The 25,568-nt window shown below is 45.6% G+C and overlaps 1 protein-coding gene across 6 annotated transcripts in view; it reads right to left on the reverse strand.

Annotated features, from left to right (window-relative positions):
- The window catches only part of kif20b (kinesin family member 20B), a 91,305-nt gene that overhangs the window by 51,297 nt on the left and 14,440 nt on the right, over positions 1–25,568 (reverse strand). For all 6 annotated transcript variants that reach the window (XM_033033557.1, XM_033033559.1, XM_033033558.1 and 3 more), the window contains exons 8-13: positions 19,333–19,560; positions 19,120–19,231; positions 18,893–18,961; positions 12,190–12,336; positions 3,695–3,857; positions 76–378 (exon numbers count right to left, since the gene is read on the reverse strand). In XM_033033557.1, the coding sequence (XP_032889448.1) occupies positions 76–378; positions 3,695–3,857; positions 12,190–12,336; positions 18,893–18,961; positions 19,120–19,231; positions 19,333–19,560 (1,022 nt within the window). The remainder of the gene's footprint in view (positions 1–75; positions 379–3,694; positions 3,858–12,189; positions 12,337–18,892; positions 18,962–19,119; positions 19,232–19,332; positions 19,561–25,568) is intronic.

Consider the following 25,568-nt stretch of genomic DNA (forward strand, 5'->3'; position numbering starts at 1 on the left):
ATCTTCAACTTAAATTTAAGAATGCGTACAGCACAAAATTATTTTCCGCAAGATGGAAAAAAGTGATGTAATTACCTCATAATTTTTTTTTCCAATGACGATATTTTCCTCCTCCTCCTCCTCCTCCTCCTCCTCCTCCCCTTCTTCGTCTTCTTCCTCCTCCTCCTCTTCCTCTGGCTTTAAATCAATTACATCAATTGTCTCTGAATCACATTCCTCCATCTCAACGACATCCTCAGGAAGAGCATCCCAAGAGATAGTTCCTCTTTTCACCAAAGAGGACCCAATTGCAGCATTATTAATGATCAGTGAAAGAGCTCTGGCTGATCTTTTTGGAAACAAACGGGCAGGAAGATGTTTTGAACAATCAAGGAGAATCTAGGAAAAAAAAAAAGTTCAATAAGGAATTCCTGTCTTTGAACAAAAATATGTTTTTTAATATTGACACAATGAAAATAATGCACTTTTAGCAGTACATATTTTAAGACTCAGGATGCCACTTCCATCACACTATTTATTTTGCATCAATTGAAATACCTTAACTACAAGTGAGGGAATGGCAGGTATGAGGGATGGGAATTAATTTGTCCAATACAATTCAGCAAGAAACCATGTCTCCATACAAAAAAAAACAGAACACAAAGTAGTATGTTAGATGAGGCAGACTGTGCAAAGAAAGAAACTGTTAGTTGGAAATTAATGACCTTGCATCAGAAATGGCTAGGTCCGATGCAAACTGAAAAGTTAAGTTTATTATTGTCACATGTACCGAGCTACAGCAAAAATCTTTTGTTTGCCTGCTATCCAGTCAAAGAAGACTATACGCAAATGCAAAAAGCTGTCTACAGTGTGCAGATACAGGATAAAGGGTATGGTGTTTAGTGCAAGATAAAGTCCGATTATAGATATTTTGAAGGTCTCCAATGAGTTAGAAGGGAGGTCAGTACACAGTCTAGCTGGTGAGAAGACGGTTCCGTTGTCTGATAACAACTAGTAAAACATTTTCCCTGAATAAGGATGTATGCGTTTTCAAACTTCTGTACCTCTTGCTTGCTGGGCGAGGGGAGAAAGGGAAGTATCCATGACGAGACTGGCCCTTGATTATGCTGCTGCAGTTTGAAGTGTGGATGGAGTCAATGGAAGGGAGGTTGGTTTGCGTGATGTTCTGGGCTATGTCCACAACTCTTGGCGATTTCTTGCAGTCTTGAATGGAGCTGTTCCCAAACCATGCTGTGATGCATCCCGATAAAATGCTTTCTACAGTGCATCTGTAGAATCTGGTGACGGCTGTTGGGGACATACCAAACTTCTTAAGCCTTCTAACGAAGTAAAAGCATTGGTGTGCTTTCTTGACCATTGCTTCGATGAGGCTGGTCCAGGACAATTTGCTGGTGATAATTATTCCTAAGAACTTGAAGCTTTCAACCATCTCTACTTCACCATCCTCAATGCATACTGGGGTATGTTTACTGCCGCTTCCAGAAGTTAATCACCATCTCCTTTGTCTTGCTGACATTGAGGGAGAGGTTGGTGTCTTGGCATCAGATTACAAGGTTCTCAATCTCTTTCCTGTACCTAGTCACATCATTGTGTAGGAAGTAACTGCAGATGTTTGTTTACACCAAATATAAACATAAAAGGCTGGAGTAACTCAGCGGGTCAGGCAGCAACTCCGGAGAAAAGGAATAAATGACCATTCAGGTCGAGACCCCTCGTCGGACTGAGAGTCAGGGGAGTGGGAAACGAGATATGAAAAGGATCAAAGTACAAATGAATGAAAGGTATGCAAAAGGACTAATCAAAGCCAGCAATGATGATCAAGAAAAGTTGGAGCCCACAATGGTCCATTGTTGGCTGTGGAAAAGGTGATAACGAGTAATACAAACAGCGAAACTAAGCAGGACAACAGTGAAACTAATACAATGACTAGTGTGGGGGAGGGACAGATAGAGAGGGCATGCAAAGGCTATTTGAAGGTAAAGAAAGCAATATTGATTTCTCAGACTCTCATTCTGAAGAGTCTTGAATGTAATCTTGAATGTAATAGAAATGTAATCTTTTCTATTCTCCGGAGATGCTGCCTGACCCACTGAATTACTCCAATGCTTTTGTCTATCTCAGTCTCATCATTATTTGATATCTCGCCCATTATGGCGGTGTTGGCAGTGAATTTGTAAATTGAGTTTGATTAGTATTTGGCAGCACATTCATGAGTATGTAAGTAGTATGGAAGGGGCACCAGTATTGAGGATTATCGTAGAGGATGATTGGTCATCTAACCTCATTGATTGCAATCTGTTGGTCATGAAGTCGAGGCTCTAGTTGCAGAGGGGAGTGGCAACTCCATTTCCACGAGTTAGGAGAGCAGCCTGGTTGGGATAATGACATTGAAAGCAGAATAGTCTATAAATTGAAGTCTGACATATGTGTCCTTCTTATTCACGTTCCTGGGGTGAGTGTAGGGCCAGGGAAATGACATCAGCCGTGGACCTGTTGTGGTAGTAGGCAAACTGTAGTGGATCAAGGCTGCTTGGCAGGCAAAATTTAATGCACCTCTAGCCTCTCAAAGCACTTCATAATAATGGATGTCAATGCCACGGGATTGTAGTCATTAAGGCACGAGATCTTGCTTTTCTTCGGCACTGCAATGATAGCAGTCTTCGTGAAGCAGGTGGTTGCTATCTCAGAACGGAATAGGGAGAGATTAAAGATGTTCATGAACATTCTTGCTCGGTGGTCCTCACAATTCCCAAGGATGCGTCTAGTGACTTCATCCAGGCCAGCTACTTCCCGTGGGTTCACCCTCGGGAAGGCCGATCTAACTTCTGGAACAGTGAACCTGAGAAAAGGTACACTTATGTCTGACAGGACAGATGTTATCGCCCTGTTGGCCTTCTGCTCAAAGCGAGCATTAATCTTAAGTTCGAACCCGGCCCCCTGGCACCAGCAACTCACAAGTTCCAACCAAACCACAAACCTCCACGTCTCCGCAATGCCAAAGGGAACCAATGCTGCCACAAGGAGCACCCGAGGTCAGTGTCGAAGTCGGGTCTCTGGCGCTGAAAGGTAGCAACTCTACCATGGTGCCACTCCGAGGTATTGTGTATTTTGTGTCCTTTACTGTTTATTGTGTAGTGTATGTTTATTGGCTAATTTTCCAAAAGGACTGTACATATTGACCCCCTTATTTGGTTATAGTGTACAATTGGTAATAACAGACATCATCTCCCCCATGTGGTCCTTTATAGCGAGGGTTTACTGGAGTGATAACAGTGCTAAGAAATGCCTATTACATAATTTGTTTATTTGTCTTTTCTGATAATTTTCACACATTACTTGCAGATTTAATCTTAACTATAGGATATTTGAGCTGGCCTTGTTTTACTCAATTCCTAACAATTCACAGAAACTATTGATTTTAGCAAATGCCATAACAATGCTGTATGCTGTATGATGACCCTGAAATAGCTGGAAAAAAATGGAGCAGTGAAAACTTAAATATGTAGCAACCAAATCCATATTTATTTGTATCAATCCATTTGTCACAAAATAAAATTTTGGAAAAAGCAATAAATTGTAGTAGATTGCTGTAGATCTTCAAACTACCACAAATACTATAATGATAGGAACCTCAAAATCAGTTCAATAATGTAACTGAAATGTTAAGGATTAAATATTTATAAACATAGCTCACCTTTTGTGCCATCGCAGAGAATTTCAGTACATTCAGTGTCTCTTCATACATAGAAGCACATTGGCTGATATTAACAATTATGCGTACTTTTCCTCTGCCAGAGAAAAACCCCTGGAAGTAGCGAGTAAGCTTACTTTCCCTAAATGGAACATGGCCATGCGTCCTAAGAGAAATAAAATAGTTAAAATAACATTAAATGAGTTTGGCATACTATATTGCGTAAGAAGGAACTGCAGACGCTGGTTTAAACCGAAGATAGACACAAAAAGCTGGAGTAACTCAGCGGGACAGGCAGCATAGGGCATCAAAGGGCATCAATCATACCGGTGCCCAAGAAGAGTAAGGTGACGTGCCTCAATGACTATCGACCAGTGGCATTAACGCCGGTGGTGATGAAGTGCTTTGAGAGGTTGATCGTGGAGCAAATCAACTCCTACCTCGACAAAAACCTGGACCCACTGCAGTTCGCATACCGCCACAATAGATCAACGGTGGATGCGATCTCTCTGGCCCTCCACTCCGCACTGGACCACTTGGACAACAAAAACTCATATGTCAGGCTGTTATTCATTGATTACAGCTCGGCATTTAACACAATCATCCCCTCCAAACTGGTTACCAAACTCGCAGAACTGGGTCTCTGCGCATCCCTCTGCAACTGGATCCTCGACTTCCTCATCCAGACCACAGTCTGTTCGTATTGGTGGAAATGTGTCAGCCTAGATAACAATCAGCACGGGAGCACCTCAAGGCTGCGTGCCCAGCCCCCTGCTGTACTCACTCTATACCCATGACTGCGTAGCGAACCACAGTGCGAACTCCATCATCAAGTTCGCTGACGACACCACTATTGTGGGGCGTATCACTGATGGGGATGAGTCAGGATATAGAAGAGATCGAGCAACTGTCCATATGGTACCAGCGCAATAACCTGGCCCTCAACACCAGTAAAACCAAGGAACTGATTGTGGACTTTGGAAGGAGTAGGAGTGGGACCCACAGCCCCATTTATATCAACGGGTCGATGGTTGAAAGGGTCAAGAACTTCAAATTCCTGGGCGTGCACATCTCTGAAGATCTTTCCTGGTCCGAGAACAGTAACGCAATTATCAAAAAAGCTCATCAGCGCCTCTACTTCCTGAGAAGATTACGGAGAGTCGGATTGTCAAGGAAGACTCTCTCTAACTTCTACAGGTGCACAGTCGAGAGCATACTGACCGGTTGCATCGTGGCTTGGTTCAGCAATTTGAGCGCCCTGGAGAGGAAAAGACTACAAAAAGTAGTAAACACTGCCCAGTCCATCATCGGCTCTGACCTTCCTTCCATCGAGGGGATTTATCGCAGTCGCTGCCTCAAAAAGGCTGGCAGTATCATCAAAGACCCACACCATCCTGGCCACACACTCATCTCCCTGCTACCTTCAGGTAGAAGGTACAGGAGCCTGAAGACTACAACAACCAGGTTCAGGAATAGCTACTTCCCCACAGCCATCAGGCTATTAAACCTGGCTCGGACAAAACTCTGATTATTAATAACCACTTTCTGTTATTTGCACTTTACCAGTTTATTTATGCATGTGTGTATATATTTATATCATGGTATATGGACACATTTATCTGTTTTGTAGTAAATGCCTACTATTTTTCTGTGTGCTTAAGCAAAGCAAGAATTTCATTGTCCTATACAGGGACACATGACAATAAACTTACTTGAACTTGAACTTGCATCTCTGGAGAGAAGGAATAGGTGACGTTTCGGGTCAAGTCCCTTCTTCAGACTGATGTAAGCAGAGAGGGAGATACATAGATAAGGAAGTGTAAGGTGTGAAAATAGGACAAAGGGAAAGGAAATCAAGGAAACTGTAGAACAGATCATTGCTAGCTGGGAGAAGGTAACAACTAATCAAACAGAGATAAAATGTAGTTGGAGACAGTAAGACTGGTCGGAGAACTGGGAAGGGGGAGGGATGGAGAGAGGGAAAGCAAGGGTTACTTGAAGTTAGAGAAGTCAATTTTCATACTGCTGGAGTGTAAGCTGCCCAAGAGAAATATGAGGCACTGATACTCCAATTTGCGCTGGGCCTTAGTCTGACAATAAAGGCCTTAATTAATAGAAAGTTTGCTAACAAGTTTTAAAGAGTAAAATAAATTCTTCCATTTTAAATAGTGAATCTGTGAAAATAAGTTTCAAATATGTACAAAAAAATTCTGAGTAACTCAGTGGGTAAGGCAGCATCTCTGGAGAAATGAAGGGTCCTGACCCGAAACATCGCCTATCTATTTTCTCCAGAGATGCTGCCTGGCTAGCTGAGGTACTCCAGCAGTTTGTGCCTATCTTTGGTATAAACCAGCACATGCAGTTCCTCATTATATTTTATAACAGAAATTTCAAAATTTGTCTCATGGCGGAACTGACATATGATGAAAGAATGGGTCGACTGGGCTTGTATACGCTGGAAGGATGCGAGGGGATCATATAGAAACATAAAATTCTTAAATGTTTCCAGAACCAGGGGTCACACAGTTTAAGAAAAAGGGGACGGCCATTTAGGACTGAGATGAGAAGAAACTTATTCCACCCAGAGAGTTTTGAATCTGTGGAATTCTCTGCCACAGAAGGCAGTGGAGGCCAATTCACTAGAATCAAGGGATATGAGGAGAAAGCAGGAACAGGGTATTGATTCTGGATGATCAGCCTTGATCATATTGAATGGCGGTGCTGGCTCGAAGGGCCGAATGACCTACCCCTGCACCTATTTTCTATGTTTCTGTGAAATTAATCTGTTTTAAAGCAACATCAGAAGTAAAAAAGATTATCTTAGATTAAAGTAATATACTATTTAAAATTATAATATCTTTGACTGATAAAACAAAGGTTTCTCAGAATTTTGGAAAATTAACCAAAGGTTTAGATTATTAGGGTTGTTGCATTAAGTAGTACGGTAACTTGTTGGTGCATAAAGAGCAATTCATATGCATCTAATGAAAGGGTCATTAATTCTCAAGCTATACCAGAATAGAACATAAAATAGACAATGCAAGAGGTAAGCTGGAATTTTAAAGATGCCAAATTTCAGGCATGAAATTAAACTGAGTTAATCATCTGCCTCTTGCATAGATTAAAAAAAATCAGAGAGCAAGATAATAATTCATGGTAATATTACAGTCTAGATGCACAACGTCACTTCCCAGCAATATGATTATTCAGGTGTGTATCAAACATTGTGGATAAATGAACAATCAATGCACTAAGCCCACCTTACCACAACATTTGACACTCAAATCTCTCCCCCGTTGTCCAGGATGATGTATTTTGCTAAAATCCATGCTGGTTTTAGTACAACCAGACGTGTACATGAAAGTACATACAATTCCTTTAACATTTGGTACTGTCATCATTTACAATGAGAATAAAAGAGCCCCCTATAACTACAATGTATAGTAATGAATGACAAATGCCATCCATAATATACAAATAGTAAAATGTTGACATTAACAGTGCCAGACGAGCAGACTTTCCAGATTACTGGATTATTCCTCATTCATACACAAACACTTATTTTACTATTTTTTTCTAAAATGTTACACACAATACAATATTTTTTCCAATGAATTGCCAAGTTTAAGAAATAAAATGTTGTACATTCTCTATAACCGTGTGGGTTTTCTCCAGGTGGTCCGGTTTCCTCCCACACTCCAAACAAATGCAGGTTTGCAGGTTAATTGGCTGTTGCAAATTTTCCGTATTTTGTAGGATAGAACTAATGCATGCATGATTGCTGGTTAGTGTGGACATAGACACAGTCCAAAAACAGACATGTGGACAGATTACAGAAAGATGTAAAAGCAAGTTTGTCGTAGTGGGCAACAATAAATTCCCCAGTATTGACTGAGACTTAGTACAAAATCCAAAGTCTTTTGATACATACATTAAAAATAAGGGGAAAACTAGGGAAAGCCAAGTCAAGTTTATTCGTCACATACACATACGAGATGTGCAGTGAAATGAAAGTGGCAATGCTCGTGGAAGAAGGGAGAAGGTATTATTGAGGTACAGGGATTAAGGAGAGAACTTATGCTGAGAGCATTAAGGGAGGTAAGAGGAGATTTCTGGGATCTTGACAAAATGTTTGTAGGTTCTCTCACCACTGATGAGGTCTGAGAGACTGGAGAGTAACCAATATTGATGAGTCACATTAGTGGTAAGGAAGCTATTGGAAATCACTCTTCAGGATAGCATTCCTTCATGTTTGGAAGAGAATTAAGTACAGACAGTGTCCACGACAAGTCATGTCTTTCAAACTATTGAGTAGAGTAGTGGGCTTTAATAAGACTTTTAGCAAACTCCCTTATGGTAAACTGACCCAGATTAAAATGCATGGGATCTATGGAAACTTGCTCATTTGGATTCAAAACTAGTCTACAGCTGGATATAGATCAGTTCCAGAAATGGGCAAAGAAATGGTAGATGCAGTTTAATATTAGCAAGTCTAAAGTGTTGCACTTTGGGAGGTCAAATGCAAGTGGAAAGTATACACTTAATGGCACAATCCTTAACAGTATTGATATACAGAGGAATATGGGGTCCTGAAATTCATAGTTCCCTGAAAGTGGCAATACAAGTAGATAGAATGGGAAAGTGGTATATGATATGTTTTGTTTTGTTTGTTAGTCAGGCCATAAAATATAAGTCAGGAAATCATGTTGCAGCTTTAAAAAACTTTGAAGGTAGATCACAAAATGCTGGAGTAACTCAGAGGGACAGGCCTGGAGAGAAGGAATGCGTGACGTTTCGGGTCGAGATCCTTCTTCAAACTGAGAGTCATGGGAAACAGAAACGAGAGATATAGACCAAAGATCTTATAGCGGAGCAAGATGGGTTACTCTCACGCAAACGTGTAGTACGCTCATGGGCGGATTCATGGGTGATTATAGGACTCATTTTAGCAACCAGCCCCCGCCATCTTGTTCCACCATCTTGCTTCCGGCCAAAGATCGGATCTTAGTTTCCGCAGCGGGGAGAGGGAGTGCGCGGCCCGGGGAGAGGGAGTGTGCGGCCCGGGGCAGCGGGGAGAGGGAGTGTGGGGCCCGGGGAGAGGGAGAGGGAGCGCGCGGCCTGGGGAGAGGGAGTGTGCGGCCCGGGGCAGAAGGAGTGTGGGGCCCGGGGAGAGGGAGAGGGAGTGCGCGGCCCGGGGCAGCGGGGAGAGGGGGTGCGCGGCCCGGGGCAGCAGGGAGAGTGAGTGCGGGGCCCGGGGAGAGGGGGTGTGCGGCCAAACGGGCAAGCGGGAGAGGGAGTGTGCGGCCCGGGGAAGCGGGTAGAGGGAGTGGGGCCCGTGGCAGCGGGGAGCAGGCGTGTGCGGCCCGTGGGCAGCGGGGAGAGGGGAGTGTGGGGCCCGGGGGCAGCGGTGAGAGGGGTGTGCGCCATCGGGCAGCGGGGAGTGGGGGTGTGCGGCCCGGGGCAGCGGGGAGAGGGGGTGTGCGGCCCGGGCAAGCGGGGATAGGTAGTGTTCGGCCAGTGGCCGCGGGGAGAGGGGGTGGTGGCTGCCCGGGGCAACGGGGATAGGGGGTGTGCGGCCCGGGGCGAGGGCGATGTATGTGCGCCAGGGGCCGGGGGAGAGGGGTGTGGGGCCCGGGGCAGCGGGGGAGGGGGTGTGCTTCCCGGGCAGTGGGGGAGGGGATGTGGGGCCCGTGGGCAGCGGGGATAGTGTGCGGGGCCGCGGGGAGGGAGGGTGTGCGTCGCGGGGCATCGGGGAGAAGGGGGTGCGCGGTCCGGGCAGCGGTATAGTGTGCGGGGCCCGGGGAGAGGGGTGTGCGGGCCCGGGGCAGCGGGGGAGATGGGGGTGTGCGGCCCCGGGGCAGCGGGGAGAGGTGTGGGTGCGGCCAGGGCGCGGGGAGAGGGGGTGTGCGGCCCGGGGCTGTGGGGAGAGGGGGTGTGGGCCGGGGAGGGGGAGAGGGGGTGTGGGGCCCGGGGCAGCGGGGAGAGGAGGGTGTGGGGCCCGGGGCAGGGGGAGAGGGGGTGTGGGCCCGGGGAGCGGGAGAGGGGGTGTGGGCCCGGGGCACGGGGAGAGGGGGTGTGGGGCCAGGGGCAGCGGGGGAGAGGGGGTGTGGGGACCGGGGCAAGGGAGAGAGGGGGGGGACGGGGAACGGGGGGAGGGGAGAGGGGGTGGGGACAGGGGCACAGGGGAGAGGGGGTGTGCGGACCGGGGCAGAGGAGAGGGGGGTGCGCGCCGGTGCCAGTGGGGAGAGGGTGTACGCGGCACAGGGGGAGAGGGAGTGTGGGGCCCGGGGAGAGGGAGTGTGGGGCCCGGGGAGAGGGAGTGTGGGGCCCGGGGAGAGGGAGTGTGCGGCCCGGGGCCTGGGGACAGGGGGGGAGCGGCCCGGGGCAGCGGGGGAGACATTGTAGTGTGGGGGCAGGCGAGGGAGTGCCGGGGGGGGGGGGAGAGAGTTGAGGGGTGGGATAAGGCCTAATGTGTGTGAAGTTGCGGGGAGGTTTACAATGTTTCTTATTTAATGTCCCTTGTCTAGTCTGAAATAAAGGTCATCATTGGATCAGAAGAAATATAATTGTGTGTGTTATATGATTATATACATTTATATCACATTCATGTATGTGTGTTTATAAACATTTTATTCATTAACAAGAATTAACAGAATTATGAACTAACAGAATGATGAATCTAACCCTATATCACGCACAAAAACTTCCCCCGCAATATCAATTACCCTGCGAGTCGGGTCGGTTCCGGTTACTACAAAATCAACTCAAACACTGCTTGTGAGCCATTTAAAAAGAAATGATTTAAAAAACATTAAATAAGTCAATTACCAGAGTCAAATTTTATTCTTGACAAGAAGTATGAACTGACAGAATTATGAATCTAACCCTATATCACACACACAAACTGTTGCCCCGCAACATTGATTACACTGCGAGTCGGCTACTCTTTTTCTCCAGAGATGTTGTCTAACCCGCTGAGTTACTCCAGCTTTTTGTGTCTATCTTCAGTTTAAAACCAGCATCTGCAGTTCCTTCCTACACATCACGTAGGCCAAGGCGGACTGAGCGAAGGTGTTCAGCCAAGTGATCGCCCAGTCTGCGCTTGGTCTCGTGGATATATAGGAGTCCACACCTGGAACAGCAGGTATAATAGATTATGTTGTAGGTGGTGCAAGTGAACCTCTGCCTCACCTGAAAGGCCTGTCGGGGTCCCTGGACAGAGGCGAGGGAGGAGGTATAGAACAGGTGTTGCATATTCCGCGGATGCAGGGGAAGGGGCCTGGCGAGAGTGTGGGAAGGGATAAGTTAACCCGGGAGTTACACTCTCTGTGGAACGGGTTTGGAGATGGGAAGATGTGACTAGTGGTGGGATCCTGTTAGAGTTGGCAATAATGTCGGAAGATTGAGTGTTGTATGCCACAACTAGTGAAAGGACTAGGTTAAAAAATAATAATTTAAAAAATCACTCTCAACAACTTCTCCTTTGACTGCTCCCACTTCCTCCAAAGTGGGAGCAGCCATGGACACTATTCCTGTCACTTTACATAAAAAATAATAATAAAAACTATGTATATCTTGGACAAATTACTATTATTTCCCCAGGAACATCGGAAGTTAAGGTTGTGAGAGGCAGACAGGGTGGACAGACAGGACCCTTTCCTATGGTGGAAATAGACAGGGTATCAAAGACCAGAGGACATGGATTTAAAGTGAAAGGGGAAAGGTTTAAAGGAGTTGTGTGTGTGCTATTTTTCCCCACATATAGAGCGGTGTGGGCTTGGAACACACTGCTAGGGATGGTGGTGGAGGCAGATACGACAGGGGTATTTAAGAGGCTTTTAGATATGCAGGGAATGAATGGATCTCAATCATATGCAGACAGAGGATATTAGCTTAACTTGGCATCATGTTTGACATGGAACTCCACGTGGTGGGTTAGGTGCTGACGTTTTGTAAGGCAGCTTAGAAATCAGTAAGTGTCCCATATGTCTAATAAATTATTTTGTTCTCTTGTGTTTTTCTTCAAATTTTGAAAGTAATACACTTTGGTCAAATTTGTGTCGATTTTGATCACAAATTAGCTCAAAATGATATGCAGGCCCATTTTTAATGCCATGTCACAGGTTGGTATCCTTATTTATGGAAACACTCATGTACAAATTTGGCCTGAAAGGCCCCTAGCCATACTGTTTAGTTTAGAGATATGGCGCAGAAACAGGCCCTTCGGCCCACACCAACCAGCGATCCCCGTATACTAACAACACACACGCAGCACCCGTAGTTGGGATAGAACCTGGGTCTCGGGTGCTGCAAACGCTGTAAGGCAGCAGCTCTACTGCTGCACCACCACCGTGCTGCCCTTAATGGAGAGCACTGTATCGCAGCACTATGACTATGATCTCTAAAATTAGTTGCACTGACATTTTATTTTAAAACATATGAACAATTTGAAGCTCATTCTTAAACAGTGGAGAGGATAGAAGAAAGGTGTCTCTTACTTTGAAATCTGGTTATGCCTCAATGCATTGATGCATTTCCCAAGAATTAGCAAAGAAGTGTTAATGTTTCCCGCTTCTTTTAATCTGTCGCCATCATTCTTTGTTTTTGCATTTCGTTCCGATCCCGCAAGATCACAAAGAGAAAGTCTGCAAATGGAACAGTTATATTCAGCCAAGAACAATACTAACAGAACCAGAAATCAAATGACTTTAATGAATACTCACCTTCTCTGTAACTTGAATTCATCTAAATCTCGGAATTAACTTGCATAGTCCCTTTCAGCCATTCTTCCCACCAGTGGCATCTGACCTACCTTTGCACGTATATAAGCAAATTTATTTTGCAAAATTACCTTCTTCGTTGACAATCTATCCATGGCTTCACATCCCTTCTCTATATCCTCATACCAATCTAGAGATATCCGGGCTTCCCAATTCCAACAGCTAACAATTTTAATGAATTCACCAGTGAGTCATGCTTCAGCCCGGTAGTCATGCTCGGTAGTCATGAACTGCTTTGAGAGACTGGTGAAGAAACACATCTGCGCCTTCCTCCCTCGGAACATGGACCCGTTGCAGTTCGCATACCGTCCGAACAGATCCACGGACGATGCGGTCTCCCAGGTCTTGCACACCGCTCTCTCCCATCTGGACAGCCAGAAGGGGGGCTACGTGAGGATGCTGTTCATAGACTACAGTTCAGCCTTCAACACGATAGTCCCCACCAGACTGGCCGGGAAGCTACTGGAATTGGGGCTCAACACCTCCCTGTGTGCCTGGGTCCTGGACTTTCTCACCGCCAGGCCCCAGGTAGTCAAGATGAGAGGGAATACATCGAAGTCCCTCACCCTGAGCACAGGATCGCCCCAGGGTTGCGTCCTCAGCCCCCTATTGTACTCCCTGTACACACATGACTGTGTGGCTAGGTTCAGCTCCAACTCAATAATTAAGTTTGCTGATGACACTGTGGTGGTGGGCCTGATCTCAGACAACGATGAGAAGGCCTACCGGGAGGAGGTGGCTGATCTAGCACTCTGGTGCCAGGATAACAGCCGCCTCTTGAACATAAAAAAAACGAATGAGCTGATCATGGACTTTAGGAGGGCATATCATCCGAGGACGTACACTCCATTGAGGTTAAATGGGGATCCTGTGGATAGGGTGAACTGTTTTAAATATCTGGGAGTCCACATCTCCGAGGATATGACATGGGCATCACACGCCTCAGCACTCGTGAGTAAGGCAAGGCAGCGCCTTTACCACCTCAGGCAATTGAGGAAATTCAGAGTGTCTTCTACGCAGCGGCGGTGGAAAGCATCTTGTCCGGGAACATTACCATCTGGTTTGGGAATTGCTCTGCCAAGGACAAGAAGGCTCTGCAGAGAGTAGTGCGTTCGGCCGAACGCACTATGGGAACCAAAGATCCTATAGCAGAGCAAGATGGGTTACTCTCACGCAAAAGTGTAGTACGTTCATGGGCGGATTCATGGGCGATTTTATGACTCATTTTAGCAACCTGCCCCCGCCATCTTGCTCCGCCCTCATGCTTCCGGCCAAAGATTGGATCCGCAGCGTGGAGAAGGAGTGCGCGGCCCGGGGCAGCGAGGAGAGGGAGTGCGGGGCCCGGGGCAGCGGGGAGAGGGAGTGCGGGGCCCGGGGCAGCGGGGAGACGGAGTGTGGGGCCCGGGGCAGCGGGGAGAGGGAGTACGGGGCCCAGGGCAGCGGGGAGAGGGAGTGTGGGGTCCGGGGCAGCAAGGAGAGGGAGTGTGGGGCCCGGGGCAGCGGGGAGAGGGAGTGTGGGGCCCGGGGCAGCGGGGAGAGGGAGTGTGGGGCCCGGGGCAGCAAGGAGAGGGAGTGCGGGGCCCGGGGCAGCGGGGAGAGGGAGTGTGGGGCCCGGGGCAGCGGGGAGAGGGAGTGTGGGGCCCGGGGCAGCGGGGAGAGGGAGTGTGGGGCCCGGGGCAGCAAGGAGAGGGAGTGCGGGGCCCGGGGCAGCGGGGAGAGGGAGAGCGGGGCCCGGGGCAGCGGGGAGAGGGAGTGCGGGGCCCGGGGCAGTGGGGAGAGGGAGTGCGGGGCCCGGGGCAGCGGGGAGAGGGAGTGCGGGGCCCGGTGCAGCGGGGAGAGGGAGTGCGGGGCCCGGGGCAGCGGGGAGAGGGAGTGCGGGGCCCGGGGCAGCGAGGAGAGGGAGTGTGGGGCCCGGGGCAGCGGGGAGAGGGGCATAGGAGGGGGGGGGAGACATTGTAGTGAGGGGGGGGGGGGGGAGATAAGGCCTAGTGTGTGTGAAGTTGCGGGGGAGGTTTACAATGTTTCTTATTTACAATGTTTCTTATTTAATGTCCCTTGTCTAGTCTGAAATAAAGTTCATTATTGGATCAGAAGAAATATAATTGTGTGTGTTATATGATTATATACATTTATATAATTTTCATATATGTGTGTTTATGAACATTTTATTCTTTAACAAGAATTAACAGAATTATGAACTAACAGATTTATGAATCTAACCCTATATCACGCACAAAAAGTTCCCCCGCAATGTCAATCACCCTGCGAGTCGGGTCGGTTCCGGTTACTACAAAATCAACTCAAACACTGCTTGTGAGCCATTTAAAAAGAAATGATTTAAAAAACATTAAAAAAGACAATTACCAGAATCAAATTTTATTCTTGACAAGAAGTATGAACTGACAGATTTATGAACCTAACCCACACAAACTGTTGCCCCGCAACATTGATTACACTGCGAGTCGGGTCGGGTCAGGTAGGCTCAGGTTACTAAAATGGGCGTGGAAAAATGCCCAGGATCCCCTCCATAGCGTACTACACGTCAGCCCATTGCATTTCGCAGGAGTAGCCTATAAGATCTTTGATGGGAACTTCACTTGCCCCCCTGCAGGAACTATACATCAGGAGGTGCAACTCCAGAGCCAACATTATCATGAGAGACCCCTTCCACCCCTGCAACGGACTGTTCCAGCTGCTACGGTCAAGCATACGCCTCCGTTGCCATGCTGTGAGAACGGAGAGGTTGAGAAGGAGTTTCTTCCCAGAGGCCATTCGGACTGTAAACGCCTATCTCACCAGGGACTAACTCTACTGAACGTTTTTCCTTCCATTATTTATTATGTAAAAGAATATGTGTGTTATGATTGTGTTTATAGTTTGTTTGGTTGTTTGTCTTTTGCACAAAAGTCCGCGAGCATTGCCACTTTCATTTCACTGCACATCTCGTATGTGTATGTGACAAATAAACTTGACTTGACTTGAGCCACCATGGCCCCCAGACAACAATCTTCTCACCCTCTGTCTTTTTCCTTCAAGATGCTTTTAAAACTGATAGGTTTTTGGTTACCTGCCCAAATAATCTGCTAAATGTCTCAGTGTCAGTTTTTTGATGTGCTAATGCTATAACGCATACTTGGAACAGATTCGCAATGTTAAAAAATACTGTTATACAAGATATTATGTCCTTGAAACATTTGGTTTGGCAATGGAGTGACTGCTTTTCTAGATAAGTGTTTTTGTATGCAATACAATTGGTTTCCCACTAGAAATTTAGATCACAACACAATAAAATATTCCACAAGAGTGGGATTAAAACCCAGACAATGTTCTGTAATTATAAAAGGTTGCTCACAGAGACAATAACTCCATGGTTTCCCCCAATGAAGGCAAAAAAAATGTATATCTTTATTTTAATCTGCTAGATCAACCCGATACCCTTTTTTCATTTTTCTCAAACTCCATCGTCAGTTCTGCAGTTACATTTTCATTGAAAAGCCTTGACTAGAGTACAAGGCTGGGAGCTGAACATCCAGGGATATTCAATATTCAGGAGGGATAGAGAGAAAGGAAAAGGAGGTGGGGTAGCGTTGCTGATTAGAGAGGAGATTAACGCAATGGAAAGGAAGGACATTAGTTTGGAGGATGTGGAATCGGTATGGGTAGAGCTGCGAAACACTAAGGGGCAGAAAACGCTGGTGGGTGTTGTGTACAGGCCACCTAACAGTAGTAGTGAAGTTGGAGATGGTATCAAACAGGAAATTAGAAATGCGTGCGACAAAGGCAAAACCGTTATAATGGGTGACTTCAATCTACATATAGATTGGGTGAATCAAATTGGCAGGGGTGCTGAGGAAGAGGATTTCTTGGAATGTATGCGGGATAGTTATCTAAATCAACATGTAGAGGAACCAACGAGAGAGCAGGCTATTTTAGACTGGGTATTGAGTAATGAGAAAGGGTTAGTTAGCAGTCTTGTTCTACGTGCCCCCTTGGGCAAGAGTGACCATAATATGGTTGAGTTCTTCATTAGGATGGAGAGTGACATTGTTAATTCAGAAACAATGGTTCTGAACTTAAAGAAAGGTAACTTTGAGGGTATGAGACGTGAATTGGCCAAGATTGACTGGCAATTAATTCTAAAAGGGTTGACGGTGGATATGCAATGGAAGACATTTAAAGGCTGCATGGATGAACTACAAAAATTGTTCATCCCAGTTTGGCAAAAGAATAAATCAGGGAAGGTAGTACATCCGTGGATAACAAGGGAAATCAGGGATAGTATCAAAGCGAAGGATGATGCGTACAAATTAGCCAGAAAAAGCAGCATACCGGAGGACAGGGAGAAATTCAGAGACCAGCAGAGGAGGACAAAGGGCTTAATTAGGAAAGGAAAAATAGATTATGAAAGAAAACTGTCAGGGAACATAAAAACTGACTGCAAAAGTTTTTATAGATATGTGAAAAGAAAGAGATTAGTTAAAACAAATGTAGGTCCCTTGCAGTCAGAAACAGGTGAGTTGATCATGGGGAACAAGGATATGGCGGACCAATTGAATAACTACTTTGGTTCCGTCTTCACTAAGGAAGACATAAATAATCTGCCGGAAATAGCAGGGGATCGCGGGTCAAAGGAGTTGGAGGAATTGAGTGAAATCCAGGTTAGCCGGGAAGTGGTGTTGGGTAAATTAAATGGATTAAAGGCCGATAAATCCCCAGGGCCAGATAGGCTGCATCCCAGAGTACTTAAGGAAGTAGCTCCAGAAATAGTGGATGCATTAGTAATAATCTTTCAAAACTCTTTAGATTCTGGAGTAGTTCCTGAGGATTGGCGGGTAGCAAACGTAACCCCACTTTTTAAGAAGGGAGGGAGAGAGAAAACGGGGAATTACAGACCAGTTAGTCTAACATCGGTAGTGGGGAAACTGCTAGAGTCAGTTATTAAAGATGGGATAGCAGCACATTTGGAAAGTGGTGAAATCATTGGACAAAGTCAGCATGGATTTACAAAAGGTAAATCATGTCTGACGAATCTTATAGAATTTTTCGAGGATGTAACTAGTAGCGTGGATAGGGGAGAACCAGTGGATGTGGTGTATCTGGACTTCCAGAAGGCTTTCGACAAGGTCCCACATAAGAGATTAGTTTACAAACTTAAAGCACACGGCATTGGGGGTTCAGTATTGATGTGGATAGAGAACTGGCTGGCAAACAGGAAGCAAAAGTAGGAGTAAACGGGTCCTTTTCACAATGGCAGGCAGTGACTAGTGGGGTACCGCAAGGCTCAGTGCTGGGACCCCAGCTATTTACAATATATATTAATGATCTGGATGAGGGAATTGAAGGCAATATCTCCAAGTTTGCGGATGACACTAAGCTGGGAGGCAGTGTTAGCTGTGAGGAGGATGCTAGGAGACTGCAAGTTGATTTGGATAGGCTGGGTGAGTGGGCAAATGTTTGGCAGATGCAGTATAATGTGGATAAATGTGAGGTTATCCATTTTGGTGGCAAAAACAGGAAAGCAGACTATTATCTAAATGGTGGCCGACTAGGAAAAGGGGAGATGCAGCGAGACCTGGGTGTCATGGTACACCAGTCATTGAAAGTAGGCATGCAGGTGCAGCAGGCAGTGAAGAAAGCGAATGGTATGTTAGCTTTCATAGCAAAAGGATTTGAGTATAGGAGCAAGGAGGTTCTACTGCAGTTGTACATGGTCTTGGTGAGACCACACCTGGAGTATTGCGTACAGTTTTGGTCTCCAAATCTGAGGAAGGACATTATTGCCATAGAGGGAGTGCAGAGAAGGTTCACCAGACTGATTCCTGGGATGTCAGGACTGTCTTATGAAGAAAGACTGGATAGACTTGGTTTATACTCTCTAGAATTTAGGAGATTGAGAGGGGATCTTATAGAAACTTATAAAATTCTTAAGGGGTTGGACAGGCTAGATGCAGGAAGATTGCTCCCGATGTTGGGGAAGTCCAGGACAAGGGGGCACAGCTTAAGGATAAGGGGGAAATCCTTTAAAACCGAGATGAGAAGAACTTTTTTCACACAGAGAGTGGTGAATCTCTGGAACTCTCTGCCACAGAGGGTAGTCGAGGCCAGTTCATTGGCTATATTTAAGCGGGAGTTAGATGTGGCCCTTGTGGCTAAGGGGATCAGAGGGTATGGAGAGAAGGCAGGTACGGGATACTGAGTTGGATGATCAGCCATGATCATATTGAATGGCGGTGCAGGCTCGAAGGGCCGAATAGCCTACTCCTGCACCTAATTTCTATGTTTCTAAGTCAGGCTGAGATGATTGTCATCCGTACAATTATGTACAGCGAGGTACAAGTACAAGGAAAATCTTGCAGCAGTATCACAGGCACAGACAGACAACGTAAAAACATCGCACATAAAACACACTGATTTTACTTACTCACTAACTTGGATGACACGAAGACCATCAGGCTCCACATGCAAAACTCTTATTGAAAAGGTACAGTGGCTGCAGAAAGAACATTTTAAATAGATAGTTTAAATATACCTCCGTTACTGTTTAGAAGACATATGTTTTGCTCAGAAATACACAACTGAAGTTCAGCAAAATTAATTATTTATAAAAAAAATGTTTTATTAATATTTATATATAATCAAGTAAAATACCTCCTACTTGAAAGATTATTGACTTTTGTAGAAGCAATTTTTTGTTGCTTTCTCCCTCTTTTCAATATCCTGCATGCTTCTTCGGCATTGGAAACCTGAATCCATTTTAGATCTATAAGAAAAGTACATTGATATCTTGGAGACATCTTAATTTATACACTGAATAAAGCAGCTTAAAAAGCTAATAATCAGAAATAAAATATAGTCAATTACCTTTCACATAGGTGTTGCCTTTGGCATCTTGCACAAGCCGAAGTATATTTCTTTTCTGCAATTTACAGGATACTGGATCAAGCAAATCATAAATAGCTTCGTTGTATATTTCACAAAATGAAACCCAGATGGAAAATTTAGTCCTTTCTGGAGCACGTACAGCTACTTCTTCAGGATACTTTGAATGTTCAGCAATGTCACCGAGACAGCTAAGTGACTTCAGTGAACCTGATTTAAAAAGAAGTCTTGAATTATTATCAAGAGAAGAGAAGACAAAAAACAAAATATAAATGGATCACATTTCTGTTGGGTTGAATATTTTAATGTCTGGAGTCAGAGCCAAAGGGCATGCAGTTGCACCCATCTTACACCAACTTCATTGACCATATCCCGTTGCTCCGCTCTTGCTTCCCCCCCCCCCCCCCAGTTAAAACAGAGATAATTGAGCCCCCCTAGTCCTTACCTTTCACCTCATCAGCTGTCGTATACAACAGATAAACCTCTGACATTTTCGCCACCTCCAACAGGATCCCAACACTAGTCACATCTTCCCATCTACACCCTTTTCCGTCTTCCGCAGAGACAGTTACTTCCACAACTCCCTGGTTAACTTATCCCTTCCCACCTAAACCACCCCCTCCCCGGGTGTCTTCCCCTGCAACCGCAGGAAATGCAACACCTGTCCTTACATCTCCTCCCTCAACTCTGTCCAGGGACCACGACAGTCCTTTCAGGTTAGGCTGCGGTTCACTTGCACCTCCTCCAACCTCATCTACTCTATCCGTTGTTCAAGGTGTGGACTCTTGTACATCAGCGATACCAAATGTGGACTGGGCAATTATTTCGCTGAACACCTTTGCGAGGTCCATCTGGACCTACCTGACCTCCCGGTTGCAAAACACTTTAATTCCCCTCCCCATTCCCACACTGACCTTTCTGTCCGCGGCCTCCTCTCTTGTCAGACTAAGGCCAAACACAAATTGGAGGAACAGCATCTTTTATTTCGCTTGGGCAGATTGAAACCCAGTGGTATGATTATTAATTTCTCTAACATCAAGTAACTCTTGCATCCACCCTCTCTCTCCACACCCTCCCGCACCCAAGTCGTACCAGCTTCAAAGTCGCCTTGTCTTAACTCATTCTCACCTAACACGCAGCTAACAATGGCCTATTTCCTTTATCATTGTTACTTTTTTGCATCTTTCATTCATTTGTTCTATATCTCTCTATATCATCGTCTACATATCTCCTTTCTCTTTCCCATGACTCTCAGTCTGAAGAAGGGTCTCGATCCTAAATGTTACCTGTTCCTTTTCTCCAGAGATGCTGGCTGACCCGCTGAGTTATTCCAGCTTTTTGTGTCTATCTCAAGTATTTTCTAAATGCTTCTTAAATTTCGAGAGTATATTCCTCCATCAGATCTTCAGGCAGAGCATTTCAGCACCACTATGTTTGAAAATCCCTCTTGGATCCCTTTTAATCCTCCCACCTTAAGGAATGCTCACTTGTTTAAGGTTCCTCCATGATATGGATTAAAAAAAAAATCATTTTCAATTTCATAAGTGACTAACAATCTGCCCCTTAGCTCCTCTGCTTCAGGGAAAACAAACCCACCTATCCAGTCTCTACTGATACATGAACGCTGCAATCTAGGCTATATCCTGGCAAGTTTCCTCTGCACCCAGTGCAATCATATCCTTCTTATAATGTGATAACCAGAATAAGCAAAATTGCGATGGATTAATTCATTATGGAGGAATGCAAGACCAATCATCTCAAAATAACAAGTTTCATGTTATAGTCAGTCATACAGCGTGAAAACAAGCGCTCCGGCCCAACAAGCTCACGCCGACCAACATGCCGCATCTACATTAGTCTCACCTACCTGCGTTTAGCCCTTATTCCTCTAAACCTATCCTACTCATGTACCTGTCTAACCGTTTTCTTATATGTTATGATAGTGCCTGTCTGAACTACCTCCTCCAGCAGCTCGTTCCCTTTCCATCAAACCTTAAATCTCACATGGTCTTCAAATTTTGATGGTAGAAAAAAATCACTCCTTGACATTCCCACCTATGAAAAGGCTCTGACTGTCTACTTTATCTATGTCTTGCAATTTTATATTTTTCTACCAGATCAACCCTCAATTTCCTTGGTCCTCCAAAATATTCCAAATGGAATTTAAACTGGAGGTGGTGGAGGGAAGACTTAAGCCAGAAAGGGTTTTTGGGAAGAAAGAGCTACCTTAAATTTAGTTGTATCTGGTTGGGTAACTATGGTAGGGTGAAGATTATTCCATGCCTTAATTGTGCGGGGGAAGAACGAATTGTTGTACACATCTGTCTTGGTAGCTGGAATCTCAAATTGGATCGAATGCCCTCGTCTGCTCCTAAATGGTTCGGGTTTGGTGTAGGTTTTGTAATCTATGTCGAGCTGACCATTTAACATTTTATAAAAACAGGTCAAACATTCCGATGTTCCAGAGAAAATGATCCACATAAACCTAACATTTCCTTATAGCTAATTCATTTGGTAAGCCTCTTATAGAGTCAGTCTTACAATGTGGAAACAGCCTCAACTACTTTCTCTAGCAGCTCGTTCCATAAACCCACCACCCTTTGCATGAAAAAGTTACCCCTCAAATTTCTATTAAATCTTAACCCCCCCCCCCCCCCCCTCCCTTCCCCCTTCATCTTAAACCTCTGTCCTCTGACTCTCAATCCCCCTACTCTGGGTAAAAGACAGTGCATTTACCCTGTCTATTCTTCTCATGATCTTGTACATCTTTAAAAGATCACCCCTCATCCTCCGACGCTCCAGGGAATAAAGCCCTAATCTGCTCAACCTCTCCCTATAGCTCAGGCCCTCAAGTCCTGGCAAAATCATCATAAATCTTAACAGTACCATTTTCACTGGTCACAGACCTCCAGTCTGAAAAATAACCTTTCACCATCACCCTCTGCTTCCTTCCATGAAGCCATTTTTCTATCCAGTCAGCTATCTCCTTGAATCCCATGTGTTTTTACTTTCCAGAGCAACCAATGCTTTGCTGAAATCCATATATACAATGTCTAAAGCTCTGCTCTCATCAACCTTTTGGTCACATCGTCAAAAAACTCAGATGTGTGACACAATCTCTCCAGTACAAACCATGCCGGGTATCCCTAATTAACCCCTGTCCATCTAAATGCATGTACTGTAGATCTTATCCCTCAGAATACTCTCTATTAACTTTCGGACCACACATTTTACTCACTGGCCTGTTGTCCACACGCTTTTCCCTGCAACCCTTCTTAATTAGAGGCACAACTTTTGCCACCCTCCAGTTTTCCAGCACCTCACGTCACCTGCATTTAATGACGACTCATCCAGGGCACCTGCAATTTCCTCTCTATCTTCCCAAAGTGTCCTCTGATATATCTGGTCTGGCCCAGGAATTTGTCTACCTTAATACATGTTACGTACGTATTCAGCACCTCCTCAACCGTAATACTGACTGCCCTCAAGACATTTCCATTGACTGGCACAGGTTCCCCTGTCCTCAAGTCTTTCTCCACAATAAAAACCGAGGAGAAATACTCATTGAGGACCTTGCCCATCTCCTGTGGCTCCACACAGAGTTGCCCACTTTGATTCCTATGGGGTCATCTCCAGTCCCCTTTTTTCAAGATTCTAGATAATTGTCACATGTACCAAATAAGGAACAGTGAAATTTGAGTTACCCTCCCGATTTCCCTTTTTGGCTTGCTCCTCAGCTCCCCAAACTCCTCCAGGGACACACTTGATCCCAGCAGCATGTACCTGCCCCATAACACTTCCTTATTCTTGACCAGAAGCTCAATTTCACCCAAAGATAGACACAAAATGCTGTAGCGGGACAGGCAGCACCTCTGGAGAGAAGGAATGCATGACATTCTGGGTCGAGACCCTCATCATTCAAGCTTCCTTACGCCCTTCACTCTAACAGGAATATGCAGGTCATGGACTCTTATGCATCTATCCACACCCTGAGTTCATCTGCCTCTCGCATTAAAATAAGTGCAATTCAAACCAACATTTCTTTGTCGCTCCATGCCTTTCTCCTGCCTATTCTGTCCACTTTACTTACTTTCATCGTCATCCATACTGCCTTCCAGCCACTCATCAGCCTTGGTCCTGCATACGATCCCACCCCACAACCAATATGGTTTAAACCCACCCATGTGGCATTAGCAAACCTGCCTGTATGGATATTGGATCCCTTCCAGTTAAGATGCAACACACCCCTCCTGTACAGGTCACCTCTGCCGAAGAAATCCGAAGTCCAGAAATCCGAATCCCTGCCCGCAACACCAACTCCTCAGTCACACATTCATGTCGCCTATCTTTCTGCTCCTCCCCACAATAGCACATGGCAGTAGAAGCAAAGTCAAATGTGGTAATCAGCTATGAGATCGGATCTGCTGACTCCGGGCGTGCTAGAGTTCCTGAGGCCAACTCGACCCGCCATTCGGCGCAAAAGTCCCGATGGGGGCGAGATCAGCCACCTCACCCAGCCTAGGCGCCACCATTTCGGGGGGTGATTTCAATGCGTTCTCATAATTTTTAGACAAATTTAAAGTTGCTGGAAATTCGGTGGTGGACCCGTACCCATTTGCAGTACCTCATTCCTTAAACCTACCCATGTCATTTGTACCAACATGCACAACAACGTCCGGCTGCTTACTCTCCCCCTTGAGAATGTCATCCAGCCGTTCTAAGATATCCTGGATCCTGGAACCAGGGAGACAGCACACTCTCCTGGATTCTCCACTGCTGCCACACAATCTCCTCCTGCACCCCTAATTAAAGAGTCAGCTACCACCATGGCTTTGCCTGGCAGTACCCTTCCCTGCTGAACATCACCAACCCTGCCCTCCTCCCTACAGCACCCAAAAGGGTGTACCTGTTTTGAAGGTGGATGGCCTGCACGCCTTGTCCTTGCCTATTTCCGTTCCTCATGGTCACCGACCTACTCTCTTCCTGACTTGGTCGTGACAACCTCGCTTCTAAGTCTCGACCAAGAAGCTCTCAATCTCCCAGAAGGTGCTAAGGTCATCCAGCTGCTGCTCCAGTTCCCTAACACAATCTTTATGCAGCTGCAACTGGACAATTCCCACAGGTGTAGTCATCAGGGTCACCAGCGGTTTCCCTGACTTCCCACATCCTGCAGAAGCATTGTACCAACATATCTGCCATCACCACTGCAACTCAAACAGCAGACTGCAGCTTATCCTCCTATCTGCCTCTGATAGCCTCCTTGCCCTCAACACGGCCTCGGCCCCAACACCATGCCTTGTTTTTATTAGCTGCTCAATTAGCCAATTTGGATGCTCCAACCAATCAACGGGCTTGCTGTTCCAAGCTGCCGACCTGCAATTCACTTGCCCAGAACTTTTTACAGTCCCCGCACCTGTACTAACCTGAAATTCACTTGCTGCAACCAATCAAAAGGCTTGCTGCTCCAAGCTACGACCCAGTTTTGTTTTTTAAATCCTCCTTTTATTTTTAATTTATTTAATTTTGTGTTTTTCTTTTTAAAAGGACAATCGCTGATATTGTTCTAGATGCAGCTGTCGAATCCAATCAGAAAAACTATCATCCAGTTATGTAATGGGATGCAAGGATCTCAATATTTGCCCCAGTTTGGTTGTGCATGGACAGCAGCATGAATCAGCAGTACTCTGATTTCAATCTATTGAATCTTATCTTATCTAATCAATCTTATAAGAAATAGACATAAATGATTTTGTGTATTTGTTTTAAAAACTTAAGACAGGCCTGTTGCATGCAAGCACACCAATGTTCTGAAGAAAGGTCTCAACCCGAAACCTGGCCATTCCTTTTCTCCAGAGATGCTGCCTGTCCCGCTGAGTACTCCAGCATTTTGTGTCTACCTTCGATTTAAACTAGCATCTGCAGTTCTTTCCTGCTCACCGAGTTTCTCCATTGTTTCATTCTCAGCCCCCTTCTTTACTCCTTGTACATCCATGTACAAATCTAATTCAATCTTCAAATTCGCAGACGACACCACCATTGTGGGCCGGATGTCAAAAAATGATGAGACAGAGTACTGGAAGGAGATCGAGAACCTCGTGTCCTGGTGTCGAAACAACAACCTTTCTCTCAATGTCAGCAAGACAAAGGAGATAGTGATCGGCTTCAGGAAGCAAAGAGGTACACATGCCCCAGTTTACATTGACTGCTCCAAAGTAGAG

This window comes from Amblyraja radiata, chromosome 15 (assembly GCF_010909765.2).
Source record: "Amblyraja radiata isolate CabotCenter1 chromosome 15, sAmbRad1.1.pri, whole genome shotgun sequence".
In the NCBI taxonomy this organism is placed as follows: Eukaryota; Metazoa; Chordata; class Chondrichthyes; order Rajiformes; family Rajidae; genus Amblyraja; species Amblyraja radiata.